Source organism: Orcinus orca, chromosome 13 (genome assembly GCF_937001465.1).
Source record: "Orcinus orca chromosome 13, mOrcOrc1.1, whole genome shotgun sequence".
NCBI lineage: Eukaryota > Metazoa > Chordata > Mammalia > Artiodactyla > Delphinidae > Orcinus > Orcinus orca.
Genome location: NC_064571.1, coordinates 1,885,319 through 1,903,582, shown reverse-complemented (window position 1 = coordinate 1,903,582; position 18,264 = coordinate 1,885,319). Strand labels below are relative to the sequence as shown.

The following is an 18,264-nucleotide window of genomic DNA, read 5'->3' as shown; positions in this document are numbered from 1 at the left end:
ATTACTTATGATTCCTTCCAAAGCAACGATTTTCTCCCCCAAACATCTAACCCAGACAACACAGAGGCCTCCGTCATAAGCCCCGTGACAACAATGCTTCCTGTCTGATCGTTTCATAATTAATTACACGAGGGGGCCCCTGGGGTCACAGTGCCATCTCAGCCCCGACGTGAGTTACCGTGCCCACAGCTAATCTTCCACATCGACCACCACGTCCGGAGCCCAGACAACGGTCACTTTCCCATTGGAAATACGGAAAGAGAATAAACCATGATGGCTACACTTTGAAAATAACAAGAGGAGGAAGCGTGTGCTTAGTGAAGCTCTGCTGGGATGCTGCCAGGTCAGGTGACACCTCTGCTGCCATGTTAAAACCCACACCTGTCAGCCCGGGAAACAAACAGACCAACACAATCCCGCAAAACACTTGCCAAAGCAGAAAGACATTCCTGCTGTGCTGTAAATATCAGATCCACTGAGGCTGCTTCTATTAGGAAAAGGCACCCAGAGAGTAAACACCGGGTGTTTGTACTTTGTTACACGCTCTCACCACACAAAGCAGGGGGGCGGGGAGTGAGTAATTCATGCCATCGAGCTAAGTTCAGCTGTGCCTGGGCCCTCAGTGGGTAGGACGGATCACCACCTTTGAAAAGCACAACTGTCCCCGAACCATGGCCCTTCCACGCGAGGGGCTCAGAGTCCGGCTGGCATTGTGGGACAGAGCGAGGAGGCCGGGACAGGCAGGAGCAATCTGGCACTTGGAAGAAGCCCGCGCACTACAGGGGGCGGGGGAGTGAGGGGCAGGGAGAGTGGTGTGTGCGTGTGCGCGCGCGCCCTCTACGTGGAGTCCAGCGCCGGAAGCGGCAGAAGCGGCCTAGAACAGCCGTGGCGTCAGAGCTCAAAGCACACAGCTGAGCTGCCTCTGCGGCTCGTTTGGTCGTTTACCTAAAAGGCAAAAGCCAGGAGGGGCCGGCGGTTTACTGAACAGGCACCAGAGGAGCTAACATCCTTACGATGAAGAACTGCTTGGATTTCCTCTGGGAATTAGCATGTTAGAAAATATGTACACCAAACCATGGGTTTTCTACCAAATTAACAAACTTTTTGTTAGTAGTTTTTTAAGGTAGCGCTCAAGGCTACTAACGTATTAGTGAAACAGACACCACCAAACAACGAAGGAGACGTCTCAGTGTTTAGCACAATTCACGTCTGGGCTCTCTACCAAGGACGTAAAGCTCGAAGATATTTATAATGAAGCACTGGAGCCTGTAAATACGGGGAAATTTACATAAGCTGCGGCGTAGGCACCAGAGCACGGCTCAGTCAGTACACGAGCTCTGCAAGGCTCCTTTCATGCGTGGGGAGGAGGCCCACGATGCAGGGCCGTGGGAAAAGCAGCGCCGGCCACCCCTGCAGTGTGTGTGCGGCCCCACCAGCCCCACCGCTGGGCAGCCACCTGGCTCCAGGCTGCACGCGCCACGTGCAGGCGGGTGTAGCCTCCCACCTCAGGGCTGCAGCCAGAGCCAGTGAGGATGCACGTGAGGTGCACGTCTTTTGGGGACCACCATGCAACCCACCACCGCCCCCCAAACCTGATTCCTTTAGGGTGGCAGAGTTACCGGAGGGCTCTGAACTCTGACACGGAGCGTTTCGGTATGAGCCCAGCATCCTCCATCAGCCAGCTGCCTGGAGGCTAGAAGTGACTCCCCCCAGCCGGCAGGCATCAGACTGTGAGGCCACCGGGACCGGGGGGCCCTGATCGAGCCCCCCCAACAGCCCTAGAGGCTCGAATGCGGGGCTGCCACGTGACAGCGAATCCAGACTCCCCCGTCCTGGCTGTTCTCCATCACAGGGGCCAGGGCGCCTGGGACGCGGTGAGACCATTTCCAAAACAAGACAGGGCCTCCGCATGGCCGAGGCAGCCGGCGTCCCGGGGCCGCCGCCCCGTCGAGCCTGCCCACCTGCCCGCCTGGCACCAACCGGCACGGGGCGGCCCTCGCTCACCTTCGATGTACAGAGGCTCCACCACGTCGTGGTTGATGAGCTCGAAGTTCTCGTGGCCGATCCAGTGCTCCACGTTCCTCTTCCTGCCCGTGAAGAAGTTGTCCACCACGGTCACCTCGTGCCCGTCCATCATGAGCTTGTCTGTGAGGTGGGAACCCACGAAGCCCGCGCCTCCGGTGACCTGCGTGCGGACAGCAGGGGAGGGTGCGGTGAGCACCCGTGCAAGCGAGGGGTCCCGGTGCGGCCTCCACTGAACACAGGAGGGGGCGGGAAGGGGGACCGGGAAGGTTTCAAAGCGCATCTCTTCTCACTCCAGAGCAGGGAGTCGAACCTTCCGGAACTTCTAAGCAGCCTGCAAATCTAAACTGCCACCACTAGACAAAACAGGAGAATAGTAGTCATGAGTTTCAAAACCTGACGTTATTAAAAGGTCCCTGTTTCACAGTGCATCATGGGATACTGAGCATCACCTACGTGGCTCTAATACTTTTAGAATCACTTTCTAAACAAATGATCAGCAACATGCATCTATCAGTGAACTACCAAAAACAAAGGATGTGATACTGAAGCTGGACTCAAAAATCTCATGAAGGGGAGGGAGGGAGACGCAAGAGGGAAGAGATAGAGGGATATGTGTATAGCTGATTCACTTTGTTATAAAGCAGAAACTAACACACCATTGTAAAGCAATTATACTCCAATAAAGATGTTAAAAACTAAAAAGAAATTTTTTAAAAACTAAAATAAAATGGGGAAATGATGAGTAAAACAGAAAAAAAAAAACCCCTGAAGAACTAGTATCTTCCAAATTGTTTATAAGAACAAATTAAGCCATAGACACTGTGTGCAGACCAAGGCCCTGAATGATTAAGTTCCACTCTTTGGTTTCCTAGTGTCGGCAACCCAGCCAAACAGAAGTAAGGCAGCTCGGGGGCGGGGGGGGGGGGGGGGGCCCACGAGGGGAAGATCACCACTCACGTGCTTCTAAAACTTAAACCCACCAAATGTGTAAAGGCAGTTATGACTGGAAAAAATTTAAACTAATAAAAAGACTTTATTCAAATTAAATAGTGTCAGTGGAGGGGTCTAGATAAAGCGTATTTTGTTTTTGGAGGATAGGAGCGAAAAGGAAGAAACCCAGAAGACAGACGTGGGATGGGAAACCACATTCTCTGCCTTTCCTGCTCTCCCCTCCCCTCTGCCTTCTGCTCCTTCAAAATTCACATTCACGTCACCCTCCTGTTCCAAACAGAAAGAATTAACAGTAGAGAAAACACCCACTCCTTTTAACCTAAAGAAAAAGCACCTTAACATCTAGGTCTATGGTTTTAAAACATTTAATCTGCCATAAAGTCCTCTGTTCACATAAAATCTGACATGTAATTCCCATGTTTATTGCAGGCAGGAGCAGAGCAGCCTGGGGGAGAAAAGGCAGATTGGGGGAGGGGGTGGGTAAGACCAGCCCAAGAAGAGTCATCCGTCCACCACCACCGAGAGATGTGTGAGCTCGGATGGAAACACAAATACAAACACTTAGAACATGCATGGCTGAGAAGCCCTGATATGCCCGACGGTTTCCTATCAGCTGCGTCCATTCTTTATCGGGGCCTCATTTGCTAAACCCCTCTGCTTTAGGGATGCGAACTGACATCTGGGGGGGTGGAGTTTGGGGCCAAGATCCCCAGATCACCAGAATGACGCAATCAGCCCAGTCGTCCTAATTTCATATTCCCTCCGCCACCTGTCGACTCGTCTGGTGTGTGTTTTATCTTAGCGCTCTTACGCTTTACCTGTACACCTGAAGGATGATTTGAAAAAATAATTTTCTGGAAAAATAACTGGATTTCCAATCTGGCTCACCACTGGTGATTACCTCACGGGGCAAGATTGCATTTTATCTCACCTTTGTTTTATTGCGTTTTCCCAGTTTTTAAATCAGAAAAATTACATCTTTTTTTTCCTTACAAATTTTATTTTGTATGTCTCAAATTGTGGACGTTATATGAATATTTCTGCAAAAAAAATACATCTTTTCAGAAGAAATTTAACCCCTCTTAATGTAGCTCTATTATCTATATGCAAACGTTTCCTAAAATAAGATGTTCTGTAGCTTGCTAACTTTATCTCTGCACCTAAAATAACTGGTGAGGCCTGGAGCCAGCAGAAACGCAGGGCATTAAATCATACACGATGGCTGCCAACACTTCACTAGTCTCTGGTGACAAAATTGCTGGAAGCACCTTAGCCTTTCTTAAAATAGATTAAAAAAAATTTTTTTTCTTGAATAATTCCTTTCTATCTAAAATACTTAAGATTTATGTAACCTAGCTGGGTGGTTATAAAATGTTTCTCGGGCTTCCCTGGTGGCGCAGTGGTTAAGAACCTGCCTGCCTATGCAGGGGACACGGGTTCGAGCCCTGGTCTGGGAAGATCCCACATGCCGCAGAGCAACTGAGCCCGTGCACCACAACTACTGAGCCTGCGCTCTAGAGCCCGCGAGCCGCAACTACTGAGCCCACGGGCCACAACTACTGAAGCCTGCGCGCCTAGAGCCCAAGCTCCGCAACAAGAGAAGCCACCGCAATGAGAAGCCCGCGCAACGCAATGAACAGTTGCCCCCGCTCGCCGCAACTAGACAAAGCCTGCACACAGCAATGAAGACCCAACACAGCCAAAAATGAAAAGATAAGCAAATAAATTTTAAAAAATTAAAAAAATAAAACCAAAATAAAATAAAATGTTTCTCCTAATCAATTTCACCCCTTTAGGAAAGCATTTCAAAAAGAAACAAAACGGGCAGAAGCTTAGCACTCAGGCAGCCTCCTCAGGAAAATAACCGCTGAACGCAGGCCTTTGAGTAACAGGGAGCGGACGGTGGGAAGAGAACAGACCAGGCCGCGCACAGCTTTGCTTGGCTCTGCAGTCCGTGACCTCTGCCCCGTGTGCTGCTTGTTCTTGTCGGGGCCAACAGGCAGCTGGCGGGTCCAGCTCAGGGCAGCACACAATCTCATGCCGCCCCGTCCATCAGCAAAAAAAAAAAAAAGAAAAAAGGATATCTTTCAGAACAAAACTCTTCTCTGTGCGAAGGCGTCAACAATTACTGAAGAGGCTTTAAGTTGCAGCAACCATATGCCAGCCTTGGGCCCCAAATGACTCGGGATGTGACTTAACCTATGAGGCGGCAGATGAGTCAGACACTGGGCTCGTGGACTGTGGTTATGCGTGAAGCGAATTCGACAGTGCCCAGCATTACAGGAAAACCATCCCACGTGGAAATGACAAGAACTCTAGCAAGGCCGTGCAGGGTTTGTACATCTGCGCACAGCTTCAGATTTTCTGATCACTCTGACGTGTGGCCGCAGGGAGAAGAGGAAAATCAGCTTTTCTTTTCACTGATGTATTTCTCAATTCATGCCTAAATACTTACACATTTTGATGTGATGGAAATCACCCAAAAGATGGGTGTACAACTGGCTTTAGAGTCTACTCAGGGTGAGGTTCAGTAGCCACCCCAAAAGGCAAGAGACTTACCTGTAACTTCTAGAAGAAAAGGGAGATTTTGGGGGGGAAACAGTTTAACAGATTCACAAGTGTTATTCTGGTGTTTGGGACGCACGATCCTACACTGGACATGATGGCCAAGAACAGACACCTCTGGGTCCTAACCACTGATACGCCAAGGTCACAGATATACCAGGAGCGCCACAGACCTGGTGAAACGGGACAACCACAACAGGAGAAAATTAATTCCAAAGCCAATATTTAAGTGTCTGGATTTTGTCCTAAGGGCATACAGCAGATACGGAAACATGTATCCATGAAAATCTGCCAAAATTTAATAAGAACCGTGAGAGTCTGGACACGTGAGCCCCGGCTCACTCTGTCCTTCCACCCTCCACCCAGTGCAGAGCCGGTGAGAGTGTCAGGTGTGGCCAAAAATAGGGGCTCCCAGTGAAAGACGTAGCATCTCCCTAGGAAGGGCAGGGCCCCCGCATTCCACATTTCTCGTCCCCTTCGGCCTGGACTCCTGACCCCCGAGCCTGCTGGTCGAGCGCTCCCTTCCCCCAACCAGCTCCCACCCCTGACTCGGAGCAGAAGCTCCGCCCCAGGCATGGAAGTCTGTAACTGATGAGGCGCTACTGATCTCCCTAAAGGAACTGACTTTACTTGGAAGAGACAGTGGGGAAGTTCAAGCATAAGGGAGATCAGGGTGGCAAGCAGTCAGGAGGAGGCTGGCAGCTCTATGATAACAGCTGGTTTAGAAGACGGAACCGGGGAGAGACCCAAGAGCCTTCCCGGGTCAGAACAAACCTCCAAGACTGGGCTCAAATCTCCCTCTGCAAAGGGGCCAGAATTTAATTAGGTAAAAGGGAGGAGCAATTTATAATGCAAAGCCTTGACGAAGGACAGATCACCCCACCGGCCAGTTATCAGAGCCTACCACACAAGGCCGACAGCTCAACAGAGCGATCGGGGAAGGAGCCCGTGACAAGGGCCCTGCTGGAGCCACCGCCACCCAGGTGACCGTGTCCACTCCCGAGGCTGCAGCCTCTGAGGAGCGGCCACCAGACCTTCGCACTCCAGGGGAAACAGACGTCACCAAAGTAGACCAGCCAGGCCACCGAACAAATAAATAAGCAAACCAAAATAAAACAGGCCTCGGGGAAGGGGGCAGTCAGGATCCAGAGCTGCTGCAATGAACTACCCAGAATGTCTAGTTTTCTACCAAAAATGTCGAGACGTGCAAAGCAACAGTTGCATGTGACTCACGCACAGGAAAGCAACCCGGCAACAAAACTGCCTGCGGGACCCAGGTGACGGATTCGACAGTCTCCAAAGCAGCCACCACAAATACACTCAAAGAGCTGGAGGAAACCAGACTAAGAAAGGAAGAGACAAAAAGAGAAGTTAGAAGACAGACAGATGGGAATTCTACGCTGACAAGCACAGAAACCAAAAAGAAACGTGGGCCAGAGAGATTCGACAATCTTCTGGATCTGGAGAAGCACAAATCGGCCAACTTGACGCTGGACCAAAGGGGCTCATGCTCCGTGAAGAACAGAGAGAAAGGGCTTCCCTGGTGGCACAGTGGTTGAGAGTCCGCCTGCCAATGCAGGGGACACGGGTTTGAGCCCTGGTCCGGGAAGATCCCACATGCTGTGGAGCAACTAAGCCCGTGAGCCACAACTACTGAGCCTGTGCGCATAGAGCCTGCGAGCCACAACGAAGAGAAGCCACCACAGTGAGAAGCCCACACACTGCAACGAAGAGCAGCCCCCGCTCGCCACAGCTAGAGAAAGCCCGCATGCAGCAATGAAGACCCAACGCAGCCAAAACTAAATAAATAATTAAAAAAAAAAAAAAAACAGAAAATGAGGAGAGTGAATAGAGCCTCTGGCAAACATGAGACGCCAATAACCACCCCAACATGTAACGGGAAAAAGGAAGAAAGAGGAACAGAGAAATGCTCAAGGAAATAATGGCTGAAACTCCCCAAACTGACGAAACACAGTAACCTACACTTCAAGAAGCTCCACTAACTCCATGTAGGAAAATGTAAACAAAGGTAGACGCACGCAGACACGTCACACTAAAAATGATGAAAACCAGAGACAAAGATGAAGTCTGAAAGCAGGTGCACTGGGTTGAACACTGTCCTGCAAAATGTATGTCCTTCTGGGAACCTCAGAACGTGACCTTATTTGGAAGCGGGGCTACTGCAGGTGTAATTAGTTCAGGTGAGGTCAGAGTGGATCAGGGTGGACCGTGAGTCCAGCGTGAGACATGGGGAGAGGAGCGCTTGGTGATGGAGGCAAAGGCTGGGGTGATGCCCCACAAGGCAGGGCTTCAGGGACTACTGGCCGCAACAGAGTGCAGAGAAAGGCTGGGAACGACTCCAGACAGAGCACAGCCCTGCCGACAACTTGGATTTACACTTCCAGCGTCCAGAGCTGGGAGCTCCTGTTGTTCTGAGCTACGGGGTTGGTGGAATTATTACAGCAGCCGCAGGAAACTGAACAACAGGAAAAGAGAATGACCCCTGAAGCGCAGGGAACCCCAGTGTGACTCACAGCTGACGTTTCATAACAAATGATGGAGAAGGCAGTAGAGAGACACTACAGCCGAGAATCTTACAGACACCAAAGGTAACTTAGATAAAAAACAGAGAGGTAAGAAGTGAGAGAATTCATTGCTATCAGACCTGCCATACAAGAAATACTGAAGTCTTCAGGCACAAGGCAGACGATACTGGGGGGTGGGGGGAGAATAAAGTAATTGAGTAACTATAAAAGGCAATATCATTGCATTTTTCCCCTTTTCCTCTTAATTGCTTTAAATTTAAAGACCAAACTACTTAGCACAACAATGTGGACACATTTAAAGCCGAAGAACTATACACTTAACAATGATTAATAAATTTTATGTTATATACATTTTACCACAACAAAAAAGAAAAAGCCACTTGAACAAAATAATATATATAATTATATTATTTATCCTTTTAAAATACAGAAATATATTTGGCAACAATAGTGCAAAGAAGGTAGGTGAGAGCTAAGTTGTTTGCAGTAAGGAAATGACACCAAAGTTAACTCAAACCCACAGGAACAAATGAAGGTTGATAAAAACGTTATAAAAAGGTTAATGTAACAAATTCCATAAATATATCCTTTCTCTGCTTTATTCACTCAGCTTATTTAAAAGATAAACTTGTATAAAGTAATAATCGTAACGGTGTGTTGGGTTTGTAACATGGATAGAAGTAATACACAGAACTAATGTGGGGGGCATTTCTACACCTCACTGGACCACAGTATAAACCTGGAGCAGAGTCATGAGTTAGGGCATATGTGGTGAGCACTAGAGCCACCAGGAACAAAACAAATTTTTGGAATACAGTTAAAAAAAAAAAACTAAAGGAATTCGAATGTTATACAAGAGAAGATTTACTTAATGCAAAAGAAAACAGTAATGGAGAACAGAGGAACAAAGATGTGAGGCAAACAGAAAACAAAATGAAGTGGCAGAAATAAAAATCAACTATGTCGAAAATAACATTAAATGTGAATGGATTAAACAATTACTCAAAAGGCAGAACACTAGAAAAAATAAGATCCAACCACACACTGTCTAACGAGGACACTGTCGACTCGAAGATATAACGTGCTGAATGTGAAAATATAAAACACAGCATAGAAACAACAATAAGAAAGACGGAGTGGCTACAATGCTATCAGACAAACTTTAAAACAAAAAATGTTCACAGATAAAGAGGGGGCATTTTATAAGGATAAAAGGGTCGATCCATCAGGTGGATATAACAGTTACAAACATTTATGCACCTACAACAGAGACCCAAAATACATGAAGTGAAGTTGAAAGAATCAGAGGGGGAAACAGAATTCAACAACAAAAACGGCAAACAAACATCAATACCTCATCCTCGATACTGGACAGAGCTATGCAGCAGATTAACAAGCGAATAAAGCACTTGAAAAGCACGATAAGCCACCTGGACCGAACAGACACCTACGGAGCACTCCACTCAGCAGCAGCATGGGACACAGTCCTTTTAAGAGCACATGAAGTATTCTCCAGGAGAGACTATGCCCTAGGCCATAAAACAAGCCTCAACAAATTTAAAAGGATCCAGATCGCACAAGGTATGTTCTCTGATACAAGGGAATGAAATTAGGTATCAGTAACAAAGATATCTGAGAAATTCACAAGTATGTAGGAATGAAATGACACACTCCCAAGTAACTAATGGATCAAAGAATAAATTATAAAGGAAATTAGAAAAGACTTTGAAATGAATGACAATGAAGAAACAGCATTCCCAAAACTTAGGACATGCAGCTAAAGCAGTGAAATTCCTAGAAAGATACAAACTACCAAAAGTAACTCAAGAAGAAACAGAAAACTGCATAGGTTTGTAACAAGAAATTGAATTAAGCCTAAGTGCAGATGGCTTCTCTGGTGAACTTCACCAAACATTTAAAGAAGACTTACAGTAGGACCTTCAAACAACTCAGGGGTCAGGGGTGCCAAACAACCACACAGTGGGAAATCCAAGATAACTTTACAGTCAGTCCTCCACATCTGTGGTTCCACATCTGCAGATTCAACCAACCACAGATCGTGTAGTATGGACTGCAGTGTGTCTTTTTTTTAAATAAATTTATGTATTTATTTATTTTTCTTGGTTGCACTGGGTCTTCGTCACTGTGTGTTGGCTTTCTCTAGTTGTGGCGAGCAGGGGCTACTCTTCATTGCGGTGCACAGGCTTCTCATTGGGTGGCTTCTCTTGTGGAGCACAGGCTCCAGGTGTGTGGGCTTCAGCAGCTGTGGCACGCGGGCTCAGCAGTTGTGTCTTGTGGCCTCTAGAGTGCAGGCTCAGTAGTTGCGGTGCACGGGCTTAGTTGCTCCATGGCATGTGGGATCTTCCCAGACCAGGGCTCGAACCCGTGTCCCCTGCATTGGCAGGTGGACTCTTAACCACTGCACCACCAGGAAAGTCCCTGTAGTGTGTCTTTACTGAAAAAAATCCACATATAAGTGCACTGGCACCGTTCAAACCCATGTTCTTCAAGGGTCAACTGTAATGCCAGATCTTCAAAGTCTTCCCAAAGAGTAGAAGAGGAAAAAACACTGCCCCACTTATCTTACGAGGCCATTATTACTCTGATACAAAAACCAGAAGAAGACCTCATAAGAAAGGTAAATTCTAGACCAGTATCTCTTATAAACATAGGCATAAAAATCCTCAACAAAATATTAGCAAATCAAATCCAGCAATATACAAAAAAGGATTATACACAGTAATCAGCTAGGATTTATCACAGGTATGCAAGGTTGGTTGCAAAATGAACAAACTAGGAAGAGAAGGGAACTTCCTCAACCTGATGAAAGGCATCTCTGAAAACCCACAGTTAACACGGCCCTTGATGGTGAAAGGCTGAAACCTTTCCCCTGAGATCAGGAACAAGACAAGGACGTCTGCTCCTCCCACTTTTCTTTTTTTTTTTTTTTTTTTTAAGCGGTACGCGGGCCTCTCACTGTTGCGGCCTCTCCCGTTGCGGAGCACAGGCTCCGGACGCGCAGGCTCAGCGGCCATGGCTCACGGGCCCAGTCGCTCCGCGGCATATGGGATCCTCCGGGACCGGGCCACGAACCCGTGTCCCCTGCATCGGCAGGCGGACCCCCAACCACGGCGCCACCAGGGAAGCCCTGCTCCTCCCACTTTTATTCAACACTGTATCAGAGGTTCCAGCCAAGACAATTAGGCAAGAAGGTGAAATACAAAGCATCCACATTGAAAAGGCAAAACCTAAACCACCTATAATTACAGACAACACGACCTGCATGAAAATCCTACGGAATCCACTGAAAACTATTAGAACCGACCAACAAGTTGAGCAGGTTGCAGGACATTAAGACAAAAATCAATTGTGTTTCTAATTACCAAGAGAATATGCAATATAAAAATGAAACTGGCAAAACTCGATTTATACTAGCATCAAAAAGGATAAGACACTTTAGAATAAATTTAACAAAGAAAAGTACAAAATTTGCATTCTGAAAACTACAAAAAAAAAAGTTAAAAGAAACTACTGAAGACCTAAATAAATGGAAAGACACTCCATGTTCAAGAACCAGAAGACAATACTGTTAAGATGGCAATACTGCTGCCCAAACTGACCTACAGAGTCCATGTGTCTCTGTAAGAACCTCAGCTGGCTTCTTTGGAGAAACTGACGGGCTGGTCTTAACATTCACAAGGAACTGTAATGGGTCCAGAACAGTCAAAATGATCTTGAAGAACCAAGGTGGAGGACCCACAATTCCCAGTTTCAAAACTTACTGCAAAGCTACAGTAATCAAGGCAGTGTGGTCCTGGCACAAGGATAGGCATATAGATCGACAGACAGAACTGAGAGTCCAGAAATAAACATTCACACTTATGGTCAGTTCATTTTTGACAAGGGTGGCAAGACAATTCAACAGGCCACGATTAGTCTTGTCAGCCAACAGTGCTGGACCACTAGGCAGCCGCATGCAAAAGGACGGGAGACCCTTATCCAAATCCACGTATAAAAATGAACACAAAATGGATCAGAGACCTAAATGTAAGATACTAAAGCTGTAAAAGTCTTAGAAAAAAACATGGCAAATCTTTGTGACCCTGGATTAGGCTATGACTTCTTCCTCTTTTTTTTTTAAATAAATTTATTTATTTTTGGCTGTTTTGGGTCTTCATTGCTGCCTGCGGGCTTTCTCTAGTTGTGGCGAGTGGGGGCTACTCTGTTGCGGTGCACGGGCTTCTCATTGCGGTGCCTTCTCTTGTTGTAGAGCACGGGCTCTAGGTGCGTGGGCTTCAGGAGCGGTGGCACGCGGGCTCAGTAGTTATGGCTCACGGACTCTAGAGCACAGGCTCAGTAGTTGTGGTGCACGGGCTTCTCGTTGCGGTGGCTTCTCTTGTTGCGGAGCACGGGCTCTAGGTGCGCGGGCTTCAGTAGCTGTGGCGCACAGGCTTAGTTGCTCCGCGGCATGTGGGTTCTTCCCGGACCAGGGCTCGAACCCATGTCCCCTGCATCGGCAGGTGGATTCTTAACCACTGCACCACCAGGGGAGACCCTAGGCTATGACTTCTTAAATGTGACACCAAAGCACAAGGAACAAAAGAAAAAATAAGCTTCACTGATATTTAACTCTTCAAAGAATACCATCAAGAAAGCAAAAAGACAACCCACAGAATGGGAAAAAATACTTGCAAATCAAGTATCTGATAAGAAACTTAGATCTGGGATAAAGAACTCGATAATGAAAAGAAAAAGAACCCAACTTTAAAATGGGCTAAGTGTCTGAGCAGACATTTCTCCATGGAAGATACAGAAATGGCCAATAAGCCCATGAAAAGATGCTCAACATCGTCAGCCATCAGGAAACTCAAATCAGAACCACAACGAGAGCGCACTTCACACCTACGAGCAGGGCTACGCACAAAGACCTATCATGACAAGTGTTGACAAGGACGTAGAGAAATCGGACTCCTCACACACTGCTGCGTGTCATGGGATGCGAAACGGTGCAGCCAATGTGGGAAACAGTCTGGCAGTCCCTCCAAAGTTTAAAGAGCTGCCATATGGCTCACAGGATAAACGGACAATAAAGTGTGTCCTATCCATACAACGGAATATTACCTGGTAATGAAAAGATGTGAAGTACAGATAAGTGCTGCAACAGGAATAAATCTTACAAACATGCTAGCTGGTCACAAAAGGCCAAACAGTGCATTACTGCACCTGTATGAACACCCAGAATTGGCTCACGTCCACAGACAGAAAGTCAATTCCTGGTTGCCGAGGGGTGGAGGGGCTGCGGAAATGGGGAGTGACTGCTCACAGGCTCAGGGCTTCTTTGGGGGCGAAACGTTCTGAAATCGATGATGGTTGCACAACCCTGTGAATGTACTAAAAACGACTGAATTGTACACTTTAGGGGGTGAGTTGCACAGTACATGAACTATATCTCAACAAAGCCGGCACTCTTACAAAATGCAAAGGTGCTGATCTCCTTGGACGCACTCTGCTGCACGGCCCGCACATGGGGTTCTTTCACCGGTGAATTTGTGTTCGCGTTTAACAAGCAGACACTAGCCGAGGACGCCCCCAGTGTATTTATCAAGGTGGCGTGTGAACCAGCAAAGGGTTTAAAAACCACCGCTCCGGAAAGTCTCACATTTCCTCAGAAAGTTACACACAGGGTCACCATACGATCTGGTAATTCCTCTCCTAGGCGTACATATACCCAAAAGGAGAGGAAACCTATGTCCCCAGAACCTTGTACCCACCCGTTATGTTCACAACAGCATTGCTCACACTAACCTCAAAGGAGTAACAACCAACCCCAAATGCCCAGCAACTAGTAACTGGGTAACCCAATGCAGTATTAGTCAGCTCTAAAAAGGAATGAGGCCCAGATTTGTCTGCAGCACAGACGAACCTTGGAAACGTTGACGTTTAGGAGAAAGACCACACGTTGTATCATTTGAAATGCCCCAAACAGGCAAATCCAGAGACGGAAAGTCGTTCTCGTGGTTGCCAGGAGCTGGGGGGCAGGGGGGTGGGATGGGAAATGACTGCTGATGGCTATGGGGTTTCTTTGGGTGATAAAATGTTCTGGCATTAGGATGTGGAGCTGGTGCAGGACTTTGTGAACAAACCATAAACCACTGTATACGCTGAACTGTATACACTGTACCGGTGACTTTTATGCGTTGTGAATTACACTTCCATTTAAAAAGCAAATTCCTCGATTACAAATATGAATCAGATGTGTAAACTTACCAAAATTCTTTTACGGTCCTTCTCTGATAAAAATTTTACAGGCGGGTATTTCTGGGTGAAGCTGTATAACATAAAGAGATTATAAAAGAAAGAGTCAAACATCTCATTTGAATACTTTCTCTACTTGCCACCAAAACAAATGCCGGATTTGAGAACTGTTACTATCTGCTCCCCTCTCTTCTCCGAAAGGGGGCTGCGGCAACCAAGCAAGCACTGGTTAACCCTGAGCTCACGATCAACCTGCTTCTTGTTTACGATCACACAGGCGTGACATGCGATGCTGTCCCTGGACAGGGAAAACGTCAGGGAGTACCAGCCACCGGCAGCCAGGGCTGAACACAAAACACGGGAGATGCCGTGCCCAGGCCTGGGAGGAAGATATCGGCTGTGTGGGGTCACAGACCCAGCCCTGCCGACTGTACCCCCAGGAGGAAGAGAAGGTGTTAGGTGAGACTCTTCCCCTCTTCGGGCGGTTTCACAATTCCAGCCTCCCCTACCCAGCTGGGGGCCCTGGACAAAGCGACTGGGCATCAGCCGTTTCTGCCCACCATGGTCCGTCTGAACCTGTCTGGGGTCTCACCTTATCTTTCAATGCCTCTTGCCCCCATCAAGGTGCCACCAGTCCCCAACCCACACGGATGTTCCAGGACTGGGGCAGCATAAAAGACATATAAAGTTTCAAAAGAGAGTTGATAAATATAGACTTGAAATATCCACTCTTAAAGTGATTCGGTCAGAAACAAAAGGGCTTTTTAAAAAATGTGGAGAAAGTAGCTCTGGAGTTATTATTTTAACTGCAGATGTGCTGGGCGGGGGCCCTGTCTCCATCCGCTCCACACCCGCAGCCAGGATGTGGAACGCATCTCCTCAGTGGCTGAGCTGAACGGCGCAGGACAGGTGCTCAGACGGAAGACCTTGAAGCAGGTGCTTCTCGTCTCCTGACGGAGTGAAGCTCGCTGACAACAGAGCTGGGCGGGTTGGCAGTGCACGTGATCCCCACGCAGGAGCTTCCAGACTCTCAAAAGGTCAAGTTCGCCATGCAGACGCCAAACACAGGCAGGCAGCTGGGAGACGCCCAGGGGATGGTGAGAATGCCAGCCTTCCCGTGTCAGTTCTGTGACCCCGTCCACACCCCTGGGGCAAGACCCCCAGGCGCTCTGGGCACCTCGGGTTTCCTGCTCCCTCGAGCCAGAGGGCTGCCCGCAAGCCGTCCTGGGACCCGGCCACCACAGCAAGCGCTTGATGAAGCGGGGCCGGGGAGGATGACAATGCAAGCCCCAGCACTGGCCGGGGCAGCCCTCCCACCTGCCCGGTACCCCGTTCTCCGAGGGCCCGACACCCCTGCTCCAGCCTCAGTCTGAGCTCCCAGCATCCACGGGCCCAGCTGACTCAGCTCCATCCCACTCTCCCCGCGCTGCCCACCAGCCGCTTCTCCTCCAGGCCGTCCTGACGCCTCCCTTCCCTCACCCACCCACGGAGTGTTCATCCCCTCCAGGCTGAAGGGTTTTAGAGAGAGTCACAGGGAGGGGGGGCCAGGGCTGCACCCTGGGAATGAAGTGGGCGGAGGGAACACAGGACAAGACTTGTGCATCCAGGAAGAGGTGGCCAATTTGTCCACTGAAACCGATTTTCATCCAAGTGGTGAGCTTGGAGCAGTGCCTGCATGAAAGCTTAACATGAAACCAGATATGCTATTTACACCAGGCAGGAAGAGCAAACTGTTTTCTTCTAGGAAATATCCTTAAAAGAAATAAAACTGAAGCAGACAGAGCCGCCTGACACAGTCACTGGTGCAGGATGACGAAGAAAACTGCTCTAAGCAGTGTGTGCTAAGAAGCCCTTGATCTAAGAAACGCAAGGCTGGCTGCCTTCGTGCCCCGTTTCTCTCCGAGTTTCGGATCCCACGTGGGTGATCGTGTTACTGAACGTTTAAAAGCGACCTCACGGCCCTCGTTCCTCGCTTTGAGGACTCAGGGCACAAAGCTCTAGGCGGGAGCCAGGGTCCTCCTGGGTGTGCACCACCCCAGGTGGTGACAGCCGGGTGACCGAGCTGGCCGGGCGAGGGGGTGGTGGCTAAGCCCCGAGCCCCAAGCTGGGTGAACAGGGCAAGGGCGAGGTGTGGGCTTCTCTAAGGCCAGGGCCCCTTTAAAATCCTACCCAGGTGTCGCTCACCCACGTATTCGTGTGTTAGGCACCTTTTCTGGAGCACCTGTTCCAGGCCACGCCCTGCGCTGGGGACACAGCAGCCATGGGGCAGGGTCGGGAGGCCGCCCACCTGAAGCCTGCATTTCTGAGTGAGAAGCGGCAGGAAGGCAGAACGAAGCGTGAATTCAGTAAGGGACCTTTCCTTACCCCCCACATGGAGCCTACAGTCACTAGTTATCCCATTCCACACTCTAACCTTCCTCTTTGTTAGGAGAGCCTAGATACTTTTACTTAGAATTTTAATTAGCATTATTACCTGCTATCTATTCAAAGAATGTTTAAAGATGTGGAGATGGAATGAAACAGCATGCAATCCAACTATTAGGAACTGGAGCGTGAGGTCAGGAGGACCGAAAGACCAGAGAGTCACAACACTGTCAATCCACTGTACGTCAATAAAAAAAAAAAAGAAAGAAAGAAAAGAAATCAAACTTGCCTGTACATTAGAATGACTTGGGGAGATGTGCAAACTCCCAAAGCCCAGTCTGCATGCTAGGCCAATGAGAGCATCATTGCAGGGAGTGGGGCCCAGGTGTCTGTACTCTCTAAAAACAAAACAAAACACGGCAGAGTCCACGACCCAGGCTGCTCGGACGGCACTGAGCCCTGTGCCTCCCTGTGTAAATTGGTGCTGACCTGTCAACTGTGTCCTTATTTCTTGGCGCCCCTCTGCCCCCAAGTGACGATCATGTATTTCCTCCCAGTGACATTCTTATGCTGCCGGGGTCAGGATGGCTGTGTGAACATTCCTATCACACAAAGTCAGGAGGAATGAAACTAGACCGAGCTCCTCCAACTTCCACAAGGTCACGTCCGCACCTGACCTTCTGACTCGCCCAGTAACCAGGGCCCAGCTGTCACCTGACTGGCTCGCCCACTGGAGGGACAGAACCCTTTCAGGCTGAGTCACGGCAAAGCAGCCCCGCGGGGCGGGCACTCACCCTCAGTGCCCAGCTTACTGGGAACTCTCACAGTTTCACAGGAATGAGTTACCAGAAAACTATTTCAGATTACAGTCATACGTGTGCGTCTCTCCCGAGTTAAAAGGAACAACAACATCACAGAAGTATCAAAGGGAGTTTGTATAATTCTCATAATTCAAGAGATCCTGTGTGCAAAGCCACTGCCTTAGAAGAGTTACCTAGATGATTCACGTTCTTTTCGTAAGAAAGTTAATGCTATTCTCTAAAGAAAATAATCACTGGTGGGCAGATTTTTTCTTTTTCAGCCAAGGTAAAACTTGTGGTGGGTTACTTCTTACTGTAAACTATTTATTTTTTAAACAGCTTCAATTAACAGTCCTCAAATTACAGCAGTCCTATCGAAGGCAGGATTTCTGGTTCCCATCCAATGAAATGTTACAGGCAGTGTCATTTCAGCACCGGATAGTGGCAAGAAAGATAAAAGCACAAATAACAGCCTTCTATTAGTGATGGAATCAGTTAAAAAAACAAGTAACAACGTTTGCTCGAGGTAAGAGTTAAAATTGATAGCTTGGTGACTGCATATAACCATCAGCTGAGGGCAAGAGAGTGAACGAACACATTTAGTCTGATGAATTTTCTCCATCCTCCTTTCTCCTTGATCATTTAATGAAAACACCGAGATCAAAAAAATTGCTCTCCATTTCTACCTTCTTATTCTAGACTTGACAACAGGCTCACACAAGGCTAAGCACATCGTCCAAACACGTCCCAGGGGGAAA

General features: G+C 48.3%; 1 protein-coding gene across 16 annotated transcripts in view; it reads right to left on the bottom strand.

Moving 5' to 3' along the window:
• UXS1 (UDP-glucuronate decarboxylase 1) overlaps nt 1–18,264 on the bottom strand; it is a 74,589-nt gene that overhangs the window by 30,884 nt on the left and 25,441 nt on the right. For 11 of the 16 annotated variants that reach the window (XR_004475615.2, XR_007470954.1, XR_007470955.1 and 8 more), the window contains 2 exons: nt 14,355–14,415; nt 2,005–2,185 (listed from right to left, as the gene is read on the bottom strand). Coding sequence is in view for 13 of the 16 variants with exons in the window: in XM_004277722.2 (XP_004277770.1) it covers nt 2,005–2,185; nt 14,355–14,415 (242 nt within the window). In the remaining 3 variants the exon portion in view is untranslated. Of the gene's footprint in view, nt 1–2,004; nt 2,186–14,354; nt 14,416–15,143; nt 15,419–18,264 lie in introns of all 16 variants that reach the window. The other 5 variants (XM_049696174.1, XM_033401674.2, XM_049696175.1 and 2 more) reach the window with 2 other exon arrangements.